Genomic DNA, 24,251 nt, shown 5'->3' with positions numbered 1-24,251 from the left:
CATAGCAAGAGGTAAAACTATACAGAAGATTAAAAGATATTTCATTACAAGGTCAGTGAAACTGGGGGACAGAAAGCCAAAAACTTACATGGTTGTATTTGGTCACAGAGTTAAAAGTGGGTAAGTGATGTCTTTTAAAAAATTACAGAACATTTAGTTGAGGAAAAATTCATGATGAAATGAAATTTATCCTTCTGTAATAAAAAATTAAAAATTCGGGTTTTTGCTGACTCGATTTATACACAATATAGATTGAAACTCTTCCTTTGACAGCATCAGGAGGGTTTAGAGGACAGTGAAAGGAGAGGAAATGTAGGTACCTAGTGTAGACAGACAATTTCTCTTAGATTTTAGCCAAGAAAGAGAGGACCCATATAGGACAAGAGCTTGTCTCATATGGGCATCGATCAAGAGAGCCAGCCTGTATGGTTGGATTAAGAGATCAAGAGAGGCTGTTAAGTCTGGGAGAGATGTGGATATGTTTGTAGACTTCTGGGAAGGAACCAGTAGAAGCTAAGAATTCTAAAAAGAAGAGATGAGGTGAAAATACATTGGAGACATAGGGGACAGCCATTGTTAATGACATGGAGATAGAAGGTGGAATGTCTTGTGAGGAACAGCAAGAAGTCCCCTTTGGGTAAATTGTAGAGTGTAAGAAGGGGGATAATGTACTTTCAGATTGGAAAAGTAGGTTAGTAGTAAGTTGTGAAGGGCTTTTAAAGTTTAACCTAGAAATTTATCCTTTATCCTAGGGGCAATAAGGAACCATTGGAGTTTATTGAGTAGGGAAGGCACATGGTTGGACCTGAACTTTAGCAAAATCACTTTGGCACCTTTGTGGGTAATAGGTTGAAGAGACTTGAAACAGGGAAACCAATTAGGAGGTGAGAGGTGATGAGGGACTGACTAGTGCTGGCTGTATGTGTAAGTGGAAAGAAGGCGAGAGAAAGTGGAGATAGAAAGGACAACATTTGTCAGTTGGTTAGATGTGAAAGTGAAATGTAAGGTAAAGCATGGATTGACTGTTGGTCTGATGATCCTCATATCACTCTTTCAGAATACTAGAAGATCCTGTCGATTTTTTTTTTTTACTTAGTCCTCCCAGATCCTGACTTATAAGACTGGAATTATCTTTGACACTCTTATCTCCTTGATTTCCCCTAAATCATGTCATCATTAAATCCCTCTTATGTTTTCTGAACTTTAAAAAAAATTGATAAAGAATCATATTGTAAAACATAGGTTGGTTTTGGTCAGTTACTTTGGAAGGTTCCCTAAAAGAGATTGAATTACAATGACTCCTTAAGTAATTTTATCCTGATTTAATCAAAATTCATTTTTCCTTTTGTATACAACCATATGTGAATGGGTTTTGTCCTTGTTTCCTCATTAGATTAATCCTCATTAGATTAAAAGGTCTCGAGATAATGAATAGTGTCTTCTGAACTTTTATGTTCTCACATAGCATGTAGTATACAATATTCTTCCTAAAATGACTACTTAACAAACAATTAATTAATGACTTGAATGAGTGCATACGCAGCATGCTTATCAGACGTACTAGCTGTGATCAAGTGAGAAAATGTCCATGACGAATTTTAAGAATTGTGAGGAAGATATTTATTACACTTTAGGCACAGAAATAAGTAAAAAGTTACTAGGCAATTTTGGTTTGTTCTTATTGCCATTAAATATTAAGTTCCTAATAAAACATCTAATTTTTTTTTGTTTGTTTAATATAATGTGATCTTAGGAGTGTTGAGAGAAGCATGATATCCAGAAAGAGGGAGGTGATAGTTCCTATGTCAGATCACATCTATAGTATTATGCTTAGTACTGAATGCCACATTTTAAGAAGGACGTTGACAAGCTGGATATTATTCAGAGAATGACCATGATGGTGGACTGACCAGAGCCCATGATATGCAAAAGATCAGTTTTAGGAAGTGGGGATGTTTAACCTGGATAAAACGTGGGTGCTGGGTTAAGCAAGGGCAAGGAAAAGTCCTAATTGTCTTTGAGTATTTCAAAGGTTATTGTATGGAAGAAGAGGAATTGTGTTCTTTTTTTCCAACAGGTATAACTAGGAATCGAGGACAGAAGTTTCAAAGAGCCAAATTAGGTTCACTGTTTTAAAAAAAAATTCCTAAGCACTGAATCTATTGAAAATTGGAACAATCTGTCTTGGAGAAGTAGTGGGCTTCCATGTCCCTGAAGTTCTTTGAGCTGAGGCTGGGTGACCACTTGTCAAACAGGTTGTAAAGAGAATCCCTCTTCAGCCATAGGTTTTATCTAGATTGCTCCCAAAGTCTCTTCCAACTCTGAGTCTGTGATTCTGCAATTTTGTCGATACTATTGGCTGACAAATATCATTTTGCTCAGATCCCTCCTATAACAACGACAAAAGAAATCTTCATGGTCATACATATTTTCCCCTCAATTCTAACACAGACTTTCTACCATGACTGCTCTCCCTAAGATGAGGACTGAGGTTTTATCAGCTGGACAGTTGGATACTGTGTTTTGGCTGATAGAAAAGGAAATAAACCTAATAATATTAATTCACATTGATATAACACTTGAAGATTTAAGAAATCACTTTTCCCCACAAAGTCTATGAAGTAAGTAATGCAAATATTATCTCGTTTACTGATGAATAAACTGAGACCTAAGAAGCTTATAGTCACACACAGCTAATAAGGCTAATGACCCCCTACTCTGAAATTTTTGACTACCCTTTATTTATTTGTTTTTGACTACACTCTAGAACAACCTAACCTTTGTTGTGTCCTGGACCACTTTGACAAGTGAAGCCTGTGAACCCTTTTAAAGAACTTCTAGTATTGGTTGAAAATAAAAATTACGATATTCCCTCAACTGTCATTGATACTCCCAGTCTTGATTAAAACAGAAGGGGAATTACTGTAGTCACATATATACTTTTAATATCTCCCTAATCCTATTGTTGGGGAGGAGGGGTTGCTTTTTTCTTTTAGCCAAAAACTGAAATTCTGCTCCCTAAACTTCATCAGTATTTATATGGAATAAATGCTGTTATAATATTTGACCAGAATCTGTTCTAAGATTTTATCAGAAATAATTTATTATTATAAGCATTTACATAATCACTTTTTAGATGTATAGTTTCTTGATTTCCATAATTTCTGTTTTATAAGCCAGCCCTTAACAGTTCAGACTCATCACCCAGGGTACAAATGGTTTCCCTGGCAACCTTTGCAAAAGCAAGTGCTTGCAACTCCTTTCTGTGTTTGTCAAAACCCAAAGAGGCTTATTAAAAAATTTAAATACCATATTCCAAATAACAAATTATTTCATATCTTGTCTTGGAGGTTGGAGGAACATGAAATTTGTTTTGGCAGGAACTTCTACTGTGATTTCTGATTTAAAAGTATTGGGAAGATGAGGGAGTTAAGTTTATGGGTCTTTATTTCTTGGAAAGTTTCATCAGTACAGCAGCCATCACCTTGAACAAACTCCTGGCAGCTGGCAGAGAATTGCTGCTATTGTAGCATCTGAGCTCTGCTGGGCTGGATGTCTAGTTGTCTCTATGAAAAATGGAGGATGGAAGAATTCTTAAGAAAAAACAGTTATGGCCAGCTTTGGTTAAGTGAGGTGACATAGCTGTAGAGTGCTGAAAAACACCCAAGCAGATGGGTGTGGTACGGGCAGCCTGTGTTATGAACAATGCCGTTGTAGCAGTGGCAGGCTTTTCAAGCATTGGCCACATATGCAAACAAATGAAAAGATAGACTTTGAAGGTGGGAAAAGATGTCCGTGCTACTCACTAAATACAAAGGTGGTGATTTCATGTTTATATTGGTAGTAGGCATCCCTCTAATGGCAAGAGCGCTAGACTCTGGGAGTAAGATGGCTTGTGTGCTCATCCCTGTTCTACCATTTACTGTGGAGCTCCAAGAAAATCACTTAACTTTCCTGAAGCTCAGTTTCCTTGTGTAAAATGAGAAGATTGACCAAATGATGATTAAGATGTCTGCCCATTCTGGTATTCCTAGGATTCTGTAATTTTCTTTCCAATTAAATGTGTTTCACATTTCAGTTAGTCCTCTATAGCATTTGATGTTTCTCTCCTTTGGGCAGGACTGAGCTGCCCATCCACACTTACTTAGGTATTTCTGGCTACAAATGATCTAGTTTCCCCCAAAGAGCCTTGACAAACACAGATATGAATATGATGATGATGATGATGATGATAGCAACTAACATTTATATAATGCTTTATGGTTTTCAAAGAGCTTTTCAAATAACTTTTCATTTGATCCTCACAACTCTGAGAGGTAGATACAATTATTATCCCCATTTTACAGAGGAGGAAAATGAGGAAGGCAGAGGTTAGGTAACTTGCCCAGCATCACACAGCTAATTAGTGTCTAAGGCTGGATTTGAACTCTCAGGTCTTCCTGACTCCAGCTCCAGTGCCCTGTCAAGTTCACCACCTAATGGTGTTGGAAAGAAGAGAAGTGTTATCCTCCCACCTTTTTTAGGATCCTTCCTGGAGCTTTAAGTGAACTCAGGTACTGAGGAACCATACTTTCTGTCTTCCAACCTCTTCCTGAAATGTGCAATGTTTAGCCTTTTAATAAGCATACTGATAGTAGTATGTCATAATAAGGTAGACAGACAAATGAAGAGGAACCATTAGCTCCCGAGGCAACACATTCCACTTCTGAATGGGTTTGCCAGAAGGTTTTTCTTGACATGAGTCTAAATCTGCCTCTTTAACCAATGCTTCTAGTTGTGCTTATTGGGTCCAGGCAGAATAAGTCTGACCCCTAAGGCTTCCACATAACAGCCTTTCAGATTCTTGATGGCAGCCAGCTATTCCTGTCACCTATGAATTTTTCCTTTCTTCAAACTAAATAGTCTCAGTTCCTTCAACCAAACTTCATATGACGTTATCTTGAGGCCTTTCATCATCGTGGTCATTTTTCGGATGCTGAAGCTTATCTGGGCCCTTCCAAAAATCTGGTCCATGCAGCTGAATACAGTGTTTCAGATATGTTTTGGCCAGGGCAGAATACAGTGGGACCATCACTTCCCTAAACCCTGGATATCATGCCTCTGGTCAGACAGCCTTAGATCACATTATCCTTTTTGGCTTCCATTCTTAAACAAATATTTCAGACTTTATTCAATTTAACATACTGAACTTAAGCACAATTTTGTGATGTTGGATTTATACAGTCACTTATGGATTTGTCTCTTTTACTATTATACCAACCCTTCAGTGAGTCATAGGATCCTATTGTAACCTCCTACAGGAAGTCCCTTGAACTACCTCCTCCCCTTGGTGCTTCTATTCTTTTATTCTCTTCCATAGGTTGGGGGATACCTATGGGCAACTGTTGGTCAGCTTGCATATACTGTGTTGTATTGCATATTGCTTGGAATAAATGGGCATTTAGGTGCAATTAAGTTTCTGTTTCTCACCAGTGAGTGAACGTAACAGAAATCTCCTGCTTTTACAAAATGTTCAGATAATTTCAGATTTGGTCACAAAAAAGCCAAAGGGACCAGCCAGAGAAACACATGCCTTTTTAAAAGAATTTCACCAGAACGTTATCCACTTAAACAGCCTGCCTTCTCAGAACTTTCTTGTGTTTATTTTCTGGACAAAGAAACCTGTTTCCATGAGCTTCAGGAAGAAACTCTCCATCCCTTTAATATATCTGCCATAAGCCACTAAAGTGATATATTGCACCATAGAAATTTAATTTAACGAATGTTGATAAACTAATAAACAGTGAGCAATGGTCTTGATGCCTAGCAAATTCATTGTAACAGGAGGAAGTAAGAAGGAAGGGATGATTGCATAACAAGCTTCTGTGTGGAGCTTTCATACCACCATGTGTTTCCAGTAGACTTGTAGACACCAGTGTTTGATGATAATCAAATACGTAAGGGATAGTTCCTGAGATCTCAAGCTGGGAAATGTTGGTTTCTTTTGAAAATGCAGAAATTGTAGCTATCTCTAGTCCAGTGATCTTACTCTCCTCTCCCACCCCCACTCCCTCAAGTTCCATTCCTACTCTTTCCTGAACATCTATGGATTCTAGCTCCTGAACAGATGATTTACTCTCTTATGTTGACGTTATTTTACAGTTCCATGGACTTTCCTCTCCACAGTCTCCTTTCCCTTCCACTCCTACCACACGACGAACCTTACACAGAACGTTGTCAGATGAAAGTATTTACAGCGGTCAAAGAGAGCACTACTTCACCTCAAGGACTTCCATTTTGGATCAAGCCTTGCCCAATGATGTCCTCTTCAGCAGCACATATCCTTCCCTCCCAAAGTCTCTACCTTTGCGGAGGCCATCGTATACATTAGGAATGAAATCATTACATGGTAAGTGGGTTTTCCAGATGTTACAATTCTCTTGTAATGGGCCAGTGAAGCAACAGATGGCCTGATTTTTAACTCAAACATAATTTAGAAAATGAAAAAACAACAACTACAAAAAAACACCTTTCCCTCCCCTGATGCAATAATGTGACTCTATTCGTGCCTCTGTACTAGTCCTTTCCTTGCATGGTGGTGGCTACATTATCCATAGTCTCTAGTAGGAAGAACCAATGCAATGTCTAACAATGGGATTGAGGAGAGTGAAGGTATTGAGGAGAGTGAAGGGATTCATATCTAGCTGATATCTTTCTGTTTCTGTTCTAGACAAGAATAGTAGTAGTAATAGTAATGATATCACTAATGATGTTGACCATCATTTGAATGTTTCAGAGCAGTCCTTATAATCATGATATACCTCTGTAAGTGTGTCCTTGACTTTTTTTTCTAGTCTAGATTACATTTGCTGTGACTGGCTGGATCCCCGTATGGTTTGGCACTATAATATGGGAGCATGGAGTAGAAGGAACCTTCCCTTTCACTTGCCAGTAGGACTACTTGCTCCCCTACCCAGATTTCAATTTAGGGTATTTTTTTTTTCTCATAAAGGGCTGTATATGATGGACCATCAGTATAAAGCACTGTCTGACAATCCAGGAAACACTTATAAAGTCCTTGCTAAGTTCAGTAGATTATGCTAGATTGGGATGGGTCTGTGAAGGTAATTTGAAACAGTTCTCTGCATTAGTTAACACTGACCCATGTACCTAATACTCTTCTTCCCTTTATGCCTCCATGTGAATGCAATTGGATTTTTTTTTCACATCCTTTTGAACTGCTGTACTTTCTCATTCTCCCAGATCAATCGTTGCCCCTGTGTTTCTCTTCTGCTTTTTGGCAGTATTGTTCCCTACTCTGATCCCTGCTGGGTTCTCCTACTTTATTTACATCCATCTCCAGATTCATTCACTTTATATTACCTGTGTCCTATTCTTTGCTTAGGGCAAGGCCCCATTCCTCTGCAGTCAGCTTGTTTTTCAGTAGATAAAGCATTCCTAAACTTTTCTGATACTGCTTTCTTCATGTTTAGACCATTCCTGTTGATGGCTTCTCCAATTTCATGCTTGTCCTTGGTTGCTTCTCACATCTCCCTATACCCTTGGAACTACCTACCTTGGCAGTAATCACATCATCATGAATTAAAGGATTTATTAATGTTCATTGTAGTAAATAGGGAGACAATAGACATGCCCTGTTTTAGGGGAACTTAAAAATTAGTTGCCACATAAACCTTGTTCCCATCCTTTACTCTCTTTTATGTTGACATTATTTTATACCATTGTATCCACCATTGTACCCTCTCCCATATCATTGTTCTCTAAATGGTTTCCAGTTGTACATGTAGCATGGTGCATTCTTTCCTTCACTCCCAGTTCACCATATCCTTTGGGAAATGTCCTCCAACTTATTTGCTCCTCTGACTTTCACCTTCTAGAGAATAGAGGTGCAGAGATTGTATACTGCATTTGGGGTGAGAAGACTGTGGTTTGAATTTTGAGTTTGTCATAACTAGCCATGTGAGCATGGAAAAGTCCTTTAGATTCTCAAGATCCTCATCAGTAAAATGGAAATAGTAATACTTACACTGCCCCTCCCCAGTGCTACTGTGAGGAAAATACTTTGTAAGCCTTTTAGAACTATAGAATTGTGAGCTCCTGTTATTATCTTCTTATTCCTTTTCTTCCATCCTCTTCTTCTTGGGAAGAAAAAGTATATATTTCCTGTTTCTTTAGAACATGAATTCCCAGAGGGGAGGAATGATTTATTCAATGTGGGCTGTATCACACCTCACACATAGTTCATACTTAATAAATATTAAATCAGTTGGCTTCACAGTAACTTCAGAGTAATAGGCAGGTGCAGCAAATCCAGCACTATTCACATGCTGAGCTATTTCCTCATGATCAGTGTCAAACAGAGAGAGCCTGATGGTAAAACCACAGGGACTGAATCAAGTGTGCATAGCCCTGCATCGTTTCTTAAGAGACAAAATGCCCGGTCTTTCTGGCTACGCGTGATTTTTTTTTCCCCCTCCAGGCTGCTAACATTGGGGATTGTGCTGGTATTTGATCATCACTTTGAAGGGCTATTCAAGTCGAGAGGTTAATGAACCAAGTCTGGCTTCTGTGCCTTCTCCTGGCCAAAGTGGAAGGGCCATGCTCTCCTGGTTCCTTCCTTTGCCCTCTGCTTTAGAGTTTTTTTCTGAGTGGCAAACAGTAGAACGATTGGTTATTTTAACTAGATTCAACCACCTGTTGCACGCCAGGCACATGGGTTGAGCATACAGAAACTAAACAGACCTTACCCTCAAAGAGCTTGTGTTTTGCCAGGGTCGAAGTTCTTACTGTCTTTTGTGCCATGGACCCCTGTGGCACTCTAGGGACCCCTTCTCAGAAAAATATTTTTAAATATATAAAATAAAATACATAAATTTATAACAGAAGTTATATTGAACATTTTAAACAAGTTCTAAATATTAAAAATATTAAAAAATTAAATATTTCAAAAACATATTTAAAAATATTAAAAAAAAACCATTCTCATACCTCAAGTTAAGAACCCCTGTCCTAGGGGGATACAGCATGTACACAAGTAAATATATTTAAATTAATGAAAATTATTTCAGGACAGAAAAAGGTGCTAAGAATGGGGGGGGGAGGTGGGCAAGGGATCAGAAAAGGCTTATTTATTCAGGAGGTGGCACCCCTGCAGTGCGTGTTCCCAAATCAAGGTAGACCTTGACCAGCTCTAATTATATAGCCCAAAGCCTACTTGTCTATAACTATCACTAAAATACTATTTTTGAGGGGGAGGGGACAGGTATGTGTGGAAAGGGTAGCATTTATTTCCTTTTCAGGAGCATCTGAAATTGGGCCCCTGGAAATAATTTTGAGTGGTGCACAAAAATGTCTGTTCTGCCTACTTGCCCTTGGTGAGAGCCAGTTTAAATAGAACTGAGTATTTAAAATCTCCCAGTATTTGTTGATTTCCATCTACTCATAATTCTGCTAATTTTAAGCACATTAATAACTAGCAGCTGCACTTCAAAGTAGTTCTTTGCGTACTTTGAAAAGGAAAACAACTGCTAAATATATTCCGTTATACCAGCTTATCTTAATTGGCAAAACATTTTAACTCCTTGTAAACAGGTATTTCTAGAGATGCTTATAGATTTCTACTGGTCATTTTTCCTGCCTTTTGTTTTACTTGCATGCTCTGATTCTGTAGACTAATCTCCCAGAACTTCATATCCTGCCCTTGCATCTGCCCTATTTCAGGAACTAACGTTTCAAGAGCCACAGTTTCAGATGACCCTCACTAGCCCTCTTGTTCAGTTTTCTCCATCTGTATAATTTGGTGCTGGCTGTCATGCCCTGAAATGCAGCAAAGTGGCTAATTTCATACCCTCAAATATGGAAATTGAGCTCCTTCTTCAAAACCCCCTAGGAAATATAGCTGTAGAAATGTGTTCATTTGAAGCTTCATTTGGCTTCTTTCAGTGGTTTTGACAATGGTTGAGTATTTATAAAATGACATTGTGTCATTTTGGATTCTATGTATATGACTTAGGATTCAACCCAAGGATGATTCAGAGTTATTGATGTAACCTTTGAAAGGAGAAATAAAGGCTAGTCATGGTCAATTCTTTAACATATGCATATGAAAAATTTTAAAACCTAGCTATCCTCTTTTTATGATCATCCTCTTTTATTTTCTTCTCCTACTACAGGAAAATCCCTAAGGAGAAATAGCCTCTCACTTTCCCCACCTCCAGTTCCTACTTGCACTGACTTCTTAGAACATCTTCTCCTGTACATATTGTTGCTGTTGTATCAAAAGTGTTAAGAGCAGAAAGAATGGATCTTTGTTTCTAGAGCTGGGTTGTAGGTCAGAATAGGATAGAATTTCTTCTGTTGCTTAATGAATTAAAGATCTTATTCTCATCACTTGGCCACCAATTCAGGAGCAATGCTGGTGCGTAAGCAACACCAATCTAAAATATAAATTTGTAAAATTTTACAAAATGGAAGGTGGTTTAAAATTATGATCAGTATGGCTGATAAGATGAGAAGTCTTGCATGCATACATTTAGTTTGGTGAGAGACACAAACATTGGGAAGGCATCTAAGGATGAAAGTAGGAAGGGGACAATATAGGGAAAATGCAAGAGTTCTTTCATTTCTAAGTTTGTCACAAACTCTTTTCTCTATCAACAACATTAGAACTACCACATTTGGACTCTTAGCCTCACATTTCCTGATGTATTAAAAGAAGAGTTAGAGATGTCACTAAAGAAAACAAAGATGGAAAGAGAATTCAACAACTAGGTGACGCAGAGGATGAAGTACTCAATGTGGAGTCAGGAAGACCTGAGTTCAAATCATGCCTCAGACACTAGATGTATGACCCAGGGCAAGTCACTTAACCCCTGCCTCACTTTCCTCAACTGTAAAATGAGGATAATAATATTGCCTACTATTGTGGATCAAATGAGATAATATTTTAAAGTGCTTTTTGCAAACCTTAAAGTGCGGTATAAATGCCGGCTATATATATTACCAACCCACGTCTTCATTTTCATTTCTATGAAATGTTTATGAAAACAGTCAACATATGTGTCAAGGTCCTCCATGAAAGTGTGAGAAAAAAGTCCATCTTTCACAAATTATATTCTGTGGTAGTCCATAGAGAAGCAGCAAGGTGGTGCAATAGATAGAGTGCAGAGCTTGGAGTCAGGAGCATTCGTATTCCTGAGTTAAAATCTGGCCTCAGACACTTTCTAGTTTTGTGACCCTGGGCAAGCTGCTTAACCCTGGTTGCCTCAGTTTCCTCATCTGTCACTAGGCAGAGAAGGAAATGGCAAACCACTTCAGTATCTTTGCCATGAAAACCCCAAATGGGGTCATGAAGAGTCGAATATGACTGAAAAATGACTGAGCAACAAAAGTAGGCCATCTCGTCCCAGTCGCACAATTAACCGTGCGTATTGTTTTTTGAGATAGAAAAAGTATTTGATTCAGTAGGTCTGGATCTCTTTTGGGTGAAAACTCTGCATTGCTTTTGATGACCCCAAGCTTGTCTCTGCAACAAAGATCTATCTTTTTAACATTAATATTCTTCTAGTGATTGTGTATGGCTCTGAATCAGTGCTATATGTCCCAAGAATTAGTGCACATGGCAGACATGAGTATGCTGGAACATACAAACATCGTTATCCTCATCAAAGAATTGTGCAGTTCAAGCAACAGAAGAAAATATCATTAGAGAGGCATTGTTGAAGAAAGAGGCACGTCAGCTAAGTAACAAGAAGAGGATCCCACAGGTGCTCCATTGGAACTTTAATGGAAGAATTCCAGGAGTTGAGTGGCCCGCCTTTGAAGGAGTTACAAGGAAACACAAATAGTTGAAAAGATAAAATAAGGGTGGATGGGTTGCAATCTCTGTAAATACTTTATGAAGACAGGGACTCTGTCTTACCTAAATTTTGCATCCTCCTCACTTCAGTACCTACCGTGTAGGGAGTACTGACATTTTGATCACAAGTTCATCCAAATAAGTATTTTTCTCACCGAAGGGTTCTGGCCAGTTGGTAGCTCCTAGACCACACTAGAATTTCCTGCTGGCTGCAACAAACCAGCATGATGTATGCTGACTGGCCACTGAATAGACATAATTAGGTTCCTAGATGTCTTTGTCCCCAGCAGTCATTATGGCATTAGCTTTGGTGCCCTCCTGGATGAGTCAAATCTGGGGCAATATAAATAGAGATTTAAGAACTTCTAGGGTTTGGGTAACAATGCAGTTGTCACATTCATTCAGCAAAAAATTTAATTAAAGTGTTTTTTTTTTAAGGCAATTGGGGTTAAGTGACTTGCCCAGGGTCACACAGCTAGTAAGTGTCAAGTGGTTGGTCTGAGGCCGGATTTGAACTCAGGTCCTCCAGACTTCAGGGCCGGTGCTGTATCCACTGCTCCACCTAACTGCCCCAATTATTGCCCAAATGTTCTTAGTGATATTCTCTTTTTTTACATCTCATCATTCCCAGTTATACCCATTTTTCTTCCCCTTTCCTCTCCCTCCAATACAACCCTTCCTGCTGATCATTAAATGCAATTTAAAATTAATCAAAAGTCAACAGATTCACTGTTTTTGGAAAGGTCAGCCTCTTTCCACACCTATAGCCCATCATTCCCCTGCCCATGCTTCATTATCCAAGCAAATACTTTAAATAGACACTGCAGATAACTATAGTAGGCACTGAACTGCGGAGGATGCAAAATTTAGATACAACATAGTCTCTGTCCTCATAAAGTTTTACAGTGTGGGAGGAAAATACGAGAACATAGCCATGATATACAGTTTAAATGATGAGTATTACAGTTGTACAACAAATATTAGGTGTGGTCCATAAAGGAAGGTTATTACCAATAGGGACAATTAGGGGAAGAGGTGGCGAGTGAGTTGCTTTTTAGAAGCTGTCTGGGAATTCAGTAAGTTGGGGTGGGAAGATTGGGTGGAAAGAGGAGGAGGACCGCATTCCAGACATAGTGAACAGATGGAGCAAAGGCACTAACATGGGTGGCCGCAGTGCTGGACTGAAGGCAGAGTGGTTAGCTTTGGCTCCAGCAAAGCACTGGGGAGGGGTGTAATATGAGTGGCTGGAAAGGTAGGGTGAAAGGCACCAAGTGCAAAGGAGTTCAGACTTTATTCAGTAGGTAGGGAGGAACCATTGAAGATTGTTCAGCATAGTGGTGACATGACCGGTTCTAGGCAATAGGATTATTCTGGCTATACTGTGAAAGATGGATTTGTGGGAATTGTAGAATCTTACAGTTGGAAGGATTCTGAGAAGTCATCCAATTCTACCTGGGAGTGCACCTTGCATTGCAGAAGGCAAGTCTGTTATCTACTTGACACTCAGTCTCCTCCTCTCCAAAGGAGAAAGGGAAATACAAACAAGGGGACCCTGGAGTTGGTCAAATCCAAGATCACAATGTTTTTCATTCATTTCAGAGGAGTCCTGAAGAGGCCAGGCCAATGTGAACCCCTTTGCTCCTTTGGAACATATCAGAACAAGTACCCCCTGGCTTGGCTCCAGCAAAGATTGCATGTGATCCATCCCCGATAGAATTGACTTCTTCTCCAGGATTTTAAGAAACCTGAAACTGTCCCAGGCCAAAGGGTTTGGACAAGAGATTGCTTCAGTCCTCCAGTTTTATATAACGTGCCTTGGATCAAAAGTAACTTTTCCACAGCTTATGCCACAGTCAAAAAAATATGTGGTCAGAATTTGGAGCATTTTCTTTGGCCCTCAGTCTGTTGAACAGACCATCTGCGGGAGAATTTATGGGAAAACTTGGATAAAAACTGCACAGACAGTGAAGGCATAGAGGAGTTGCAATATGTACTTGTGGAAGGAATGTCTGCCCATCTCTTTAATCATAAAAGTACCAATCATATTTCCTTGTAAAAGAAAGTACCTGAACATGAATAAGCAAAGAATTAATTCTCATTCCCTGTGCCTGACCAATAGTGGTTAACAGTGAGCTGTTTTCCTTCTGATTGAAGGTAGTGAACATGAATACTTCATTCTTTTCTTATGAATGTCACTTATTCCTTCTGCTTCCTCGAAGGAGAGTTTTCAGCCTCAGACAGCTCCCTCACCGATATTCAGGAGCCAAGAAGGCAGCCTATGCCTGACCCGGGTCTCATGCCCCTGCCAGACTCTGCTTCTGACCTGGATTGGTCAAACTTGGTAGATGCTGCCAAGGCTTTTGAGGGTAAGTGTACTGAACCCCTAGAAAGAACCTGTATTCCCTGAAAGAGACATCACAAAAGCATAATGATGTTTGAACTCGGGGTCAACTGGATTGTTTAATGCTAATTCTCAGTGACATAACAAGAACATACATGTTTTCTGGACATCCTCCAGTATAATGAATTGCTTTTCATGAATGTAAATCTATGACAAGGTTGTCTTGTTGAGTCTCCCATCTGTCATACTTACTAAGAAAGGAGGGTTGTGGCAGAATACCAGGGGTCAGTTAGCTGCAAAGAACATAATCCAGAGATGAACACTCACCACATTATGAAGACATTTCCACAACATGGCTCAAATATCTTTGAGGATAGTTTAGGAACTCTTGTCTTCCGAGCCTCTAGGTCCAGCCACCAGTGGCTGTGGCCCTCCTGTGCCCTTCCTCCTCCTTCCTATATGCATAGTCACTTGGATGCTTTATAGCTTCCTGTTGCTCATTTTAAAACTGACCAGGTGACTGGTCACTGGTCAACCGACTAATCCATACTACCTTTTTTAATGTTTGTTGAGCTAAAGCAAACCCCAGATTGTTGGTCCTCCCTCTTTACACATGTGGGGAAGACCAATTTTGTCTTGATTAGAAGGTTTTGATTTCTCCTATGACTCAGATTTTAAATGTGGATGTTTTTAGATGAGGAGGGATCAATTTTTAACTGCTATTTGAGTCTTTGATACCAACACCAATTTTCTTACAGAGTGATATCAATAAGTAGACAGGAACCCCTAATGGGTAATTAACTCTAGTTTCGCTGATTTGAAAGTATTGAACATATGCCCTCCTTCAGATTACTACCCCTTCCCCCCCACTCAAGAATTGACCTTTTATGGAATCTTGAACTTCATATTGCCATGTGCTCTAGTTCATTAAACAGAAAAAGAGGAATTTTTAATGTTTTGCAGATGACAAAGTTACCCTCATTTTATTATAAAACACAGTAAATAATATTTTTGCCACTTCTGGACGCAGAGATTCAATGAAGATTCTTACTTGTAATAACAGTATGGATGTGACAGCCTGGGCACCATGCCCCATGCCTTTTATTTATTTTACATGTTGTATTTTTCCCCTGAAGAGCATTTGTTGGCTTTTTAGTGTGTATAGGGACCTGACTCATTTAATTTCCAAAGGGAAAGAATGAGTGGCTTCTCATTTCCTTTCCAGTCCAGCGAGCCTCGTTCTTTGCTGCTAGTGATGAAAACCACCGACCCCTGAGTGCTGCCTCCAACAGCGACCATCTAGAGGACCAAGTCATGGCCCAGATGAAGTCCTACGGAAGGTCAGGTTCCACAGGGCATGTGTTTTCCTTTGTGTACTCTTTTTTCCTCATGCAATTAAGCATGTGCAAGGGTGGGAACATATGTAACACCTCGCATATTGCGGTGTTATTAGAGGTTGAGATCATTCTACATAAAGCCTTTCTCTATTATAAAGCTTAATTACCTACCCAAACGGACCAGAACCTTTTTGTCTTTAAATTTTCACCATTTTGCATGAAATATTTCCTAAAATATTTTACCTACTTTCTTGCTTTTTTTTAAACAGGGTAGCATATAATGATATGGTGAAGGATTGTTGAGATACGGTGAAGGATTGTTTGGCCCCATACTTAAGTGGTATTACACTGCTATATTTTTGAATTATCATCTCTGCTTTTTAGAATCATTTTTCCAACCACTTCATTATCAGGCTGTTACTTCTTGATGATGCCAGTGTCTCTAGCCCTAACTTCCTTCCTCCCTTTACTCCTCTGATTTGCTGCTTCTAATCTGCCATAGACTAGGAAACCAGATGTTCAAGTTTATTATAGTTGTGTCTAAAACAAAAGAAAGTGGTCTTTACAACAGGCCGGGAGGGGCTGTTCTTTAAGCAAAGTACAGAAGCTCTAGAGCATGGACTTGGTGCTTTTCAGAAGTCTTTTCTGCTTGTTTCCTGCCTTTTGGCTATGGTCTGAGTACTGAAGGCTGTTCCTATAAAAGAGAAGTCCATCAGTCAGTCACGTAACACTTAGTAAACATCCCAAGTGTAGAAAGTGCTGTGTTAGGAGGTAGGTGGTTATTGCTGGTCCAACCTATACCTGAATAAGAATCCCCTCCGCAACATTCTCAACAAATGGTCATTCAGCCTTTCCTTGAAGACTTCTGTTGAGTGAGAACCAAACATCCTGTTCAACTTCAGAGAAGCCCTAATTGTTAGGAAGCTTTTCCTTTGTATCAAGTTCAAGTCTGTTTCCTGACCTTCCGAATTTTGCTCCTAATCCTGCCCCATGGGCCAGGCACAACAAATATAATTGCCCATGATATTCCTTCAATTACTCAAAGACAGTGATCATATTAAGTATATCTTCATATTAAATATTTTCTCACCATCCAAAAAAAACAAATCTACTCCACACGTTCTTCCAACTCTATGGTCTTATGAAAAATTGTACTTTTTAAAAAAAAAAAGGGTACAATATAGCATCATTGGAACATCTCAGCCTTGAGCAAAATTCAACAGTTTGGGCCTTCAAGAGAGCTTAGAGGTGGAGGGGAGGACGAAGAAAAGTCTAAAGGAAAACTCAGATATCATCTTTCTTTGGGAAAAGGTACATGAGGAAATGTTAGGCTTGTTTTATTTAGGATGGAAAAGAACTTGTGGCTGTCATATTGTACCCTCTCCTGTTAATTAGGTAAGAGCATTGAAGCCTTGGTACTTAATTTCCATTCTCCTGTTCCATTACAGACCACTTTATTAGCAGTTTAGAAGATACCGCATGCCATTTTAGTCAGCAGAAGTCCATTAATTGCAATTGGTGGTATCTTTGCAAAGTCATATTTGCTGCTTGTGGTACATGAACAGGCAAGATTTTTAGCTAATAAGTTTTTACAGAGGACAGTGGCAGAGAGCCCAGTTTTCCTGGCCCTTTGTGAGGTGGTTATTATATTATTCCTTTCATTTGGCAAGCTTGTTACATACCTTATTACTGTGGTATTTGCTTTATGGTGCTCCAGATGAACTAGAAGCAGAGATCTGCCTAGTCTTCTCTAGGACAGGAATTCTAATTTGCACTTTGACTAACACCTCTTCTCACTTCTCTCCAAAAAAGGCAAATGAGATCGGTATCTCCTCCCTCATGGACAGTCTTGGGCTTATAGAGATTACATGACCAAAGGTCACATGAGAAATTTATAGAAAGAGTAGGCACCCTAAAGAACTGCCATCTAGGAAAGAGATGGAGTGTGTTCTCCTTGGTTTTACCAAGCAGAATGAGGAATGCTGGGTGGACATTGTTGTAAAGACTTCGGCTGTGTTCAAATTGGCCTTGCCATTTGTTTTTAAGGTAACTTTAGAAAATTTAACCTGGTTTTTAGGGTGTGATTAGATAATTGGCTGCAGAAAGTGATTTTCTAAGAATCACCAATCTGGACAGCCTTTCCTCATTGCCTTAAGACAGGCCTATATCCCAACTGTCTCCCACAGGTGGGTAGCTGTTCTGTCTTGAGAAAGCACTGAGAAATTCCATAGTTTCCTAAGAAATTATTTCATTGTTTGGCAGTTATCATTGTCAGAAAATTCCCCCTTTATGTGTTGCCTCCCCTTCATATTATCAAAGAGTTTGTTTTTGCTTATTATCCTTTGTTCTTTGGAAACAAAGATGTATCCTCAGCAAAGGCTGTTATTGACTGTAGCTAAAACACATGTATAACTTCTGTTATTGAAGTTGTCCTTCTGAAAAAAATATATATATTACATTGACCATACTGAGCAATTTGACATTATGAAAACCCGTTTACAAAGGCAGTCTCACGTTGTGAGATGTAAAATGGATAATTTTGATTCCAGTGTAGCTAAGGTCAGAAGGAAAGCAGAAAATTGGGAGGGGAAAATTTATAAACCGTTTCTCAGATAAAGGTCTCATATCTCAAATACATAGAGAACTTTGTCAAATTTATAAGAATTTGAGTTACTCCCCAATTGAAAAATGATCAAAGGATATGAACAGGAAGTTTTTGGATAAAGAAATCAAAGCTACATATAGTCATATAAAAATGCTCTAAATCATTATTGATTAGCGAAATGTAAATTAAAACAACTTTGAGATATCTCACACCTGTCAGATTGGCTAAAATGGCAGAAGGGAAAAATGACAAGTGTTAGAGGGGATTTGGAAAAATTGGAACACTAATTTACTGTTGGAACTGTAAGCTAGTCTATTCATTTAGAGAACAAACTGGAATTATTCCCAAAGATTTATAAAATTGTGCGTAGCCTTTGACTCAGCAATACCACTATTAGGTCTGTTTCGCAAGGCACAGGGAGAAAGGAAAAGAACCTGTATGTTTGTTCTAAAATATAGATAGCAGCTCTACTTGTGGTGGCAAAGAACTGGAAGTGGAGGGGATGCCCATCGGTTGGGGAATAGCTAAAAAAAGTTGTAGCATATGAATGTGATGAAATACTATTATGCTGTAAGAAATGATGAGCAGGTTGATTTTAGAAAAACATGGGCAGACTTGCATGAAATAATGAACAGAATGAAGAGAATATTGTATACAGTAACAGCAATATTATTTGAAGAATAACTGTGAACAACTAAGCTGTTCTGAGAATTATAAATATTCAAATCAACTACAAGGGACCTGTGAAGGAAGATGCTATCCACCTCCAGAGAAAGAACTGATAAGTAGAAGTATGCATAGTATGGATCTACATATGTATAAATAGGAAGCTATAGATAAGTATAGATGTAGATATATCTGTGTCAAATAGTGGCCTTCTCTAGTACCAGGTGGGGAGGGGCTGAGGAAGGAAGACAGTTTATAACTTAAAATGTGACACACATATGAAAAATAAGTCACGGAGATTCCCGCTAACTGAGATCCTGGTCTTTTTTTTCTCTCTTTCCCAGCAGTAAAGATTCTTCTCCTACACTGGCTTCTAAAGTGGACCAATTGGAAGGTATGCTGAAAATGCTTCAAGAAGATTTGAAGAAGGTAAACACTTATTCTAAAAGCAAATATCCCAGTCTGTATCTGGTGCCAAGGCCAAAGTAAGCTTTGTTGAAGTACACTCTTGTTGTACAAGGTCAATTTTTTTTCTCCATTTTAATTGTAGGTTGAAAGTGCTCCCCAAGTTTAGATACCCTAGGACAGATTTAGATGAATGCTCAGGGCAGGACAGCTACCAATTGGTTATTTTCCTAGTCCCTGTCACTTGAGATATAACCAAAACAAATATTTGGTGCAATTCACAAAAAGTGTTTTTCTTTTCACAAGAATTTTTTGAGTCTCAGTCAGAAACATGATAGGTGGACATATATCAACAACATGGAAAAGGGACTTGTTCTCATGTGTATGGGTTCTCATGTGCTTCTACACTGGATTTTTTTCCCAAGCTGAATTCTAGTGATTGTTGCCCAGAAAGAATGAATATTACCCCATAGCATCAAGGTTGGGAATTTCTTAATTCTTAGCACTCTAGGACATATATCTGGGTATCTAGTGGATGTGAAAATAAGGGGCCCCATATGACCCACATCTAGTTTCCTTCTTGGGTATAAGCCTATGCCTTCTACCTTTTGGGCACTCGCTCTCTGAGGGTTCGTTTCCTCCTCTTTGTCACCTCTCAGGAAAAAGAAGACAAAGCCCATCTTCAGGCTGAAGTCCAGCATCTTCGGGAAGACAACTTGCGTTTACAGGAGGAGTCCCAGACTGCATCGGACAAGCTGAAAAAATTTACTGAATGGGTCTTCAACACGATTGATATGAGCTAAAGACTGATAAAACATTCAGGTGGGGAAGGGAAGGTGTGGAAAGGGACCAAGAGGGAATGTTTCCTTTCTCCTGAGACTGCTTTAATGCCCCGTATCATGTTATTGAGAGCATCTTCAGAGCACTTTCCCCACCTTCCTTATAGATATCCCCTTTTTTTGTGAGTGCACAAACAGAACAATTGCAGATCAACAATCAACGTCTGCCTTTTGTAGAAAAACAAAAACAAAAAAATAATTAAATAAAAAATTTAAAAAGTAAAATAAAAGTTTAACTGCTAAAATGTGAATGTCTTTATTTTTTTGCACAGTATCTTTCTCTGTAATGTATAAAGAAAAAAAAGTGGGGATTAGACTAGAAGCACCTAGTCCATCTGCCTCATTTACTTCCCATCAGCTCTTTCCTTTCTGTTTCAGGTAATCCAAGCTTTTTCTGCTCTCCTGGCAAATAGGATGATTACTAGAAAACTAGTACATGTTTATTTTGGATTGTTTATTGGGGGGTAGAGTTGGGGCCGTGAGAGGTCTATGTTCCTTACATTCTTTGCTGAAGTGACTAGAGATGAGGAGCTTATCTCCCTTGAATGCATGAGTAAATGCTGTTTTTCCCTGTGTTACCCAGAGCAACAGAAATAGGCCAGGGAACAGAGGCTTAAGACCATGGGGGGGGGGGCATGTTATTCATGATCTTTTCCACATCCCACATTACTGCGTGACTTGTCATCTGTGGTTTCCTGTGGATACACTTCCACCTGCTTTCCACAGGGCAAATATATTTCTTAAGTGAAATCTTAAGCAAGAATTGACCTCTAATAACCCTCCTGGCTGTAAACATACAGTTATTTAAAATTCCTTCACACCTCCTCCGTTGAATGACCCATCCCAACAACTTCAGACTCTCTCTTTTATGTAATCAAAAAGCGATGGTCCCTCTGTATGGATTTTCTTTAGTGGGGTATAAGGGAAAAGATTCATGATACCAAAAGCTGACTGATTAATGCTGATTAAAAGTACCCAGAGAAGATTTAGGTGTTAGTCTTTGCTAGGGGACAGTTAGGAAAATCGTGATAAAATTAAATTATAAAACGGTAAAGAGCTGTTGCTTACCTTTTGAATGCACAATATTTCCATGCTTGACGATATGTCTAGAATTGGCTTTTCCCCAAAGTGACATCAAAACATGGGATTTTCCAAATTGAGGCCATCAAAGCATTTTCTCTGAAGAAATGATTGATTTGCCATTTAAGTTCAAAAAGCCCAAACGGTTTGGTTATGACAGGACACAATGGGCCCCAATACTACTCTAAACCATGGTTAACCCTCTGGAAGGAAAGCAACTCAAGCCTTTACCTCTGAGCCTTCATAATCACAAAATTTGTCATCATCCCTGTAATTGAGCAATTGACCTACAACAATTGTTCATCATTTTGATGTCTTTCAGATTTTCTCTCATATAGTTTAAAAATAATTTATCTCTCCCCCGACCCCCAGAGAAGCCATATACATTCATATTCTCTTTCTTCCTCAAATTTTTAGCTAAAATCTCACTCCATGTTGTCATTTCCTTATCCCCTCATGAAATCCTTTTCTAATAATACTTGCATTATGGGAAAAGGAAGATTTCCAAGTTATTTTGTAAAGATTGTGACTCTTTCTCTTTGATTTGTATGAAGGAGGTTTGTACAGTGCCTGATATTATTTGTAAATGGGATATATTGCTAACATCCAAGCATTCTGAAGCCTTGCTTATCCTAAGTTTGTTCTTTATTTTGTTTTAAATTTTGTTTTGGGACTTGGGGCAGACTATTTATTAGAGTTTTGCAACAGAATTCTTGTATGAAGCCTCTAAAGGCTACTTGTAAAATTCAGACAATAAAACTGACTTTAAAGGCTCTTCTAAAACCTTTTGGCATTATTTTTTTTGAGGTTTTCTTATTTTCAAAAATGACACAAGAATTTATCTTGCTACTTCACTTCCTTTTCCACCACATTTCTTTAACATCACATAATACTAAAGTTTTATTATCCATGATTAGATTATGTATCTAAGAGAATGCATAATGAACCTTCTGTGTTTAAGTTAACATTTCTATACCACTTTATATTTTCAAAGTGCTTTTATAATGGAGCAATTCTTGATTATTCACATGTGAAATTTTCATAGGAAATTTTAATTCCCTGAGACTTGGCACATTGTTCATTCCCAACATCAGTTGGTATATGCTCAGAGCATGCAAATTAATATTGCTCTTAGCCTGTGTAAAATGTAATTAGAAAAGTTAATCTACTGCAAAACAACAACAAAAACCATAATGCATTTCACAACCACGTAGAATTGATTTTTTGGATTATCCACATAACTGTTCTTCTCCAGTGGTGCAGCTAATTGGGAATTGATTATATTTTTATACTTTATTCCTCTCAGCAACCCTAGAAATTCTAGAATCATGGAGTTATACTGGATCACAAGATAGCCTCCCACATGGAATTCTGACAACCTATGAAGATTACATAGAGATAAATACTCTCAGGTATATAAGGTGTCCCAAATCAGTTTTAAGCTATTAAAGCTAAGACTTTTGGGATACCCTGTATGCAGCACTATAGTTTTTGATGCCATGCCAACTAAAGTGATATTCTGGATGAGATGGTCCTGGGAGTGGAATTATTTTATGAAACATACATCTAACTTACGAAGTTTATGAAACTCATGATACTAAGATGAACTGTCACAGGGTCTAGATAGGACAGGACTTCATATATAATTTAGGCCACCTTCTACCCTCAGAGGGGAGGAATATGGTTCCCAGAGGAGTTTTGACTTGCCTAGAGACACACCACTAATTAATAGCTGAACCAGGAGAAGAGCCCAGATCTGCTATACAGTGTTCATTCTACTACTTCACATGGCCTCCTCCATATGGAGACAGTAGATTTAAACACAAAATAGTCAACTTTAAGACATAAAAAATCCAACATGTATACTAAGAAAAAAACAAAACAGTCAAGTGTCATCCTTGACCATGAGCTGAATGAGTAGTTATGTGGAGGTATTAAAACAACAAATAAAGATCTGTTGTGTGTTTTTCTTCATACATGAATTAGAATACTATAAACCTAGTGTATGCTAGAAATACACTATAGAATTGTATAGAATACAATTATATAGAAATACACTATAGAATACATTTATAGAATACTATAAATCCATAGTGTATGCTAGAAAATCAGAGGATTACAGTTTTAGAGTTGGAAGGAACCACTGAATTCATCTAGTCCTGGTGTCTTATTTAATAGATGAGGAAACAGGGACAGAAATGCAAAGGCCAATATCACACAGTAAGCAGCGTAGTCAGAATTTGAACCCATCTTCTGGCTTCAAATCCAGCTTCCTTTCTACTCTACCACACATCCACCACCTTTAACTTTGGCCAAATGCTTGTTATTTAGCCAAAACATTTCTCCACATTTAAGAAAGACGTAGAGGGACTAATAGATGCAGAGAAAAATAACAATGATGGTTAAAAAGAAATGGTTGAAGAAAACTTACTGTCTCCCATATCAACTAATCAATCAACAATCATTTATATGATGTCTATGGAGATTATTATGACAACGGTGGCTCATTTGTTTTTCGCCTCCACAGAGGACTGATCTGGGGGAGACTGTATACATATGGGTATACGTGGACTGCTAGGGAGCCCTGGCATTGGAAGAGTAAGGGTCATCAGGAAAGGCTTCATAAAAAAGCTAAATACCAGTCTTGAGAGATTCCAAGACACGTAAGAAGGGAGTGCATTCTAGGCACGGAGATGGACTCTTCGAAGGCATTGTAGACAGAAGAGGGAACACTGCATAGAGAACAGCAAGTCAGCCTAAAACACAAATCATGTAGTAAGTGGAAAGATAGTAAAGTACCTAGTTGAAGGAGTTTATATTAGATTGAGATAAGAGAACCATTGGAATTTGTTGAAAGAGTAGGGGCTGGTGACATGATGATACTTTTACTTGGGGAAAATCACATTGACAACTGTGTGGAGGATAGGATTCTGCTGAGGAGGGCAAACCTTATGGTGGATCCTGGGTAGCTAGGGGTCAATATGAAGGCCCTGATGGCCTAGCAGGGAGGTGCTGGAAATGAACTGCTTGTATCATAGCGTAGATCCAGGTACAGCCCAAGTAAAGAGGACCAATCTTGTTTTAAGAGGTTCTTTTCAGCTTCCTTCAGGAATCTTCCCTC

The 24,251-nt window shown here is 38.7% G+C and overlaps 1 protein-coding gene across 7 annotated transcripts in view; it reads left to right on the top strand.

Moving 5' to 3' along the window:
• Positions 1–21,913, top strand: part of SIPA1L1 (signal induced proliferation associated 1 like 1) — a 375,977-nt gene extending 354,064 nt beyond the window's left edge. For 6 of the 7 annotated variants that reach the window (XM_027844736.1, XM_027844738.1, XM_027844739.1 and 3 more), the window contains 5 exons: positions 6,142–6,388; positions 14,077–14,223; positions 15,424–15,538; positions 19,151–19,235; positions 19,871–21,913. In XM_027844736.1, coding sequence (XP_027700537.1) covers positions 6,142–6,388; positions 14,077–14,223; positions 15,424–15,538; positions 19,151–19,235; positions 19,871–20,014 — 738 coding nt within the window. In that variant the 3' untranslated portion in view covers positions 20,015–21,913. The remainder of the gene's footprint in view (positions 1–6,141; positions 6,389–14,076; positions 14,224–15,423; positions 15,539–19,150; positions 19,236–19,870) is intronic. The other variant, XM_027844740.1, reaches the window with a different exon arrangement.
• The last annotated feature ends 2,338 nt before the right edge of the window (positions 21,914–24,251 follow it).

The sequence above is a fragment of the Vombatus ursinus genome, unplaced genomic scaffold, assembly GCF_900497805.2.
Source record: "Vombatus ursinus unplaced genomic scaffold, bare-nosed wombat genome assembly UNPS02014945.1, whole genome shotgun sequence".
NCBI lineage: Eukaryota > Metazoa > Chordata > Mammalia > Diprotodontia > Vombatidae > Vombatus > Vombatus ursinus.
Note: the sequence above shows the minus strand (reverse complement) of the source record. Positions and strands in the feature narration are given on the sequence as shown.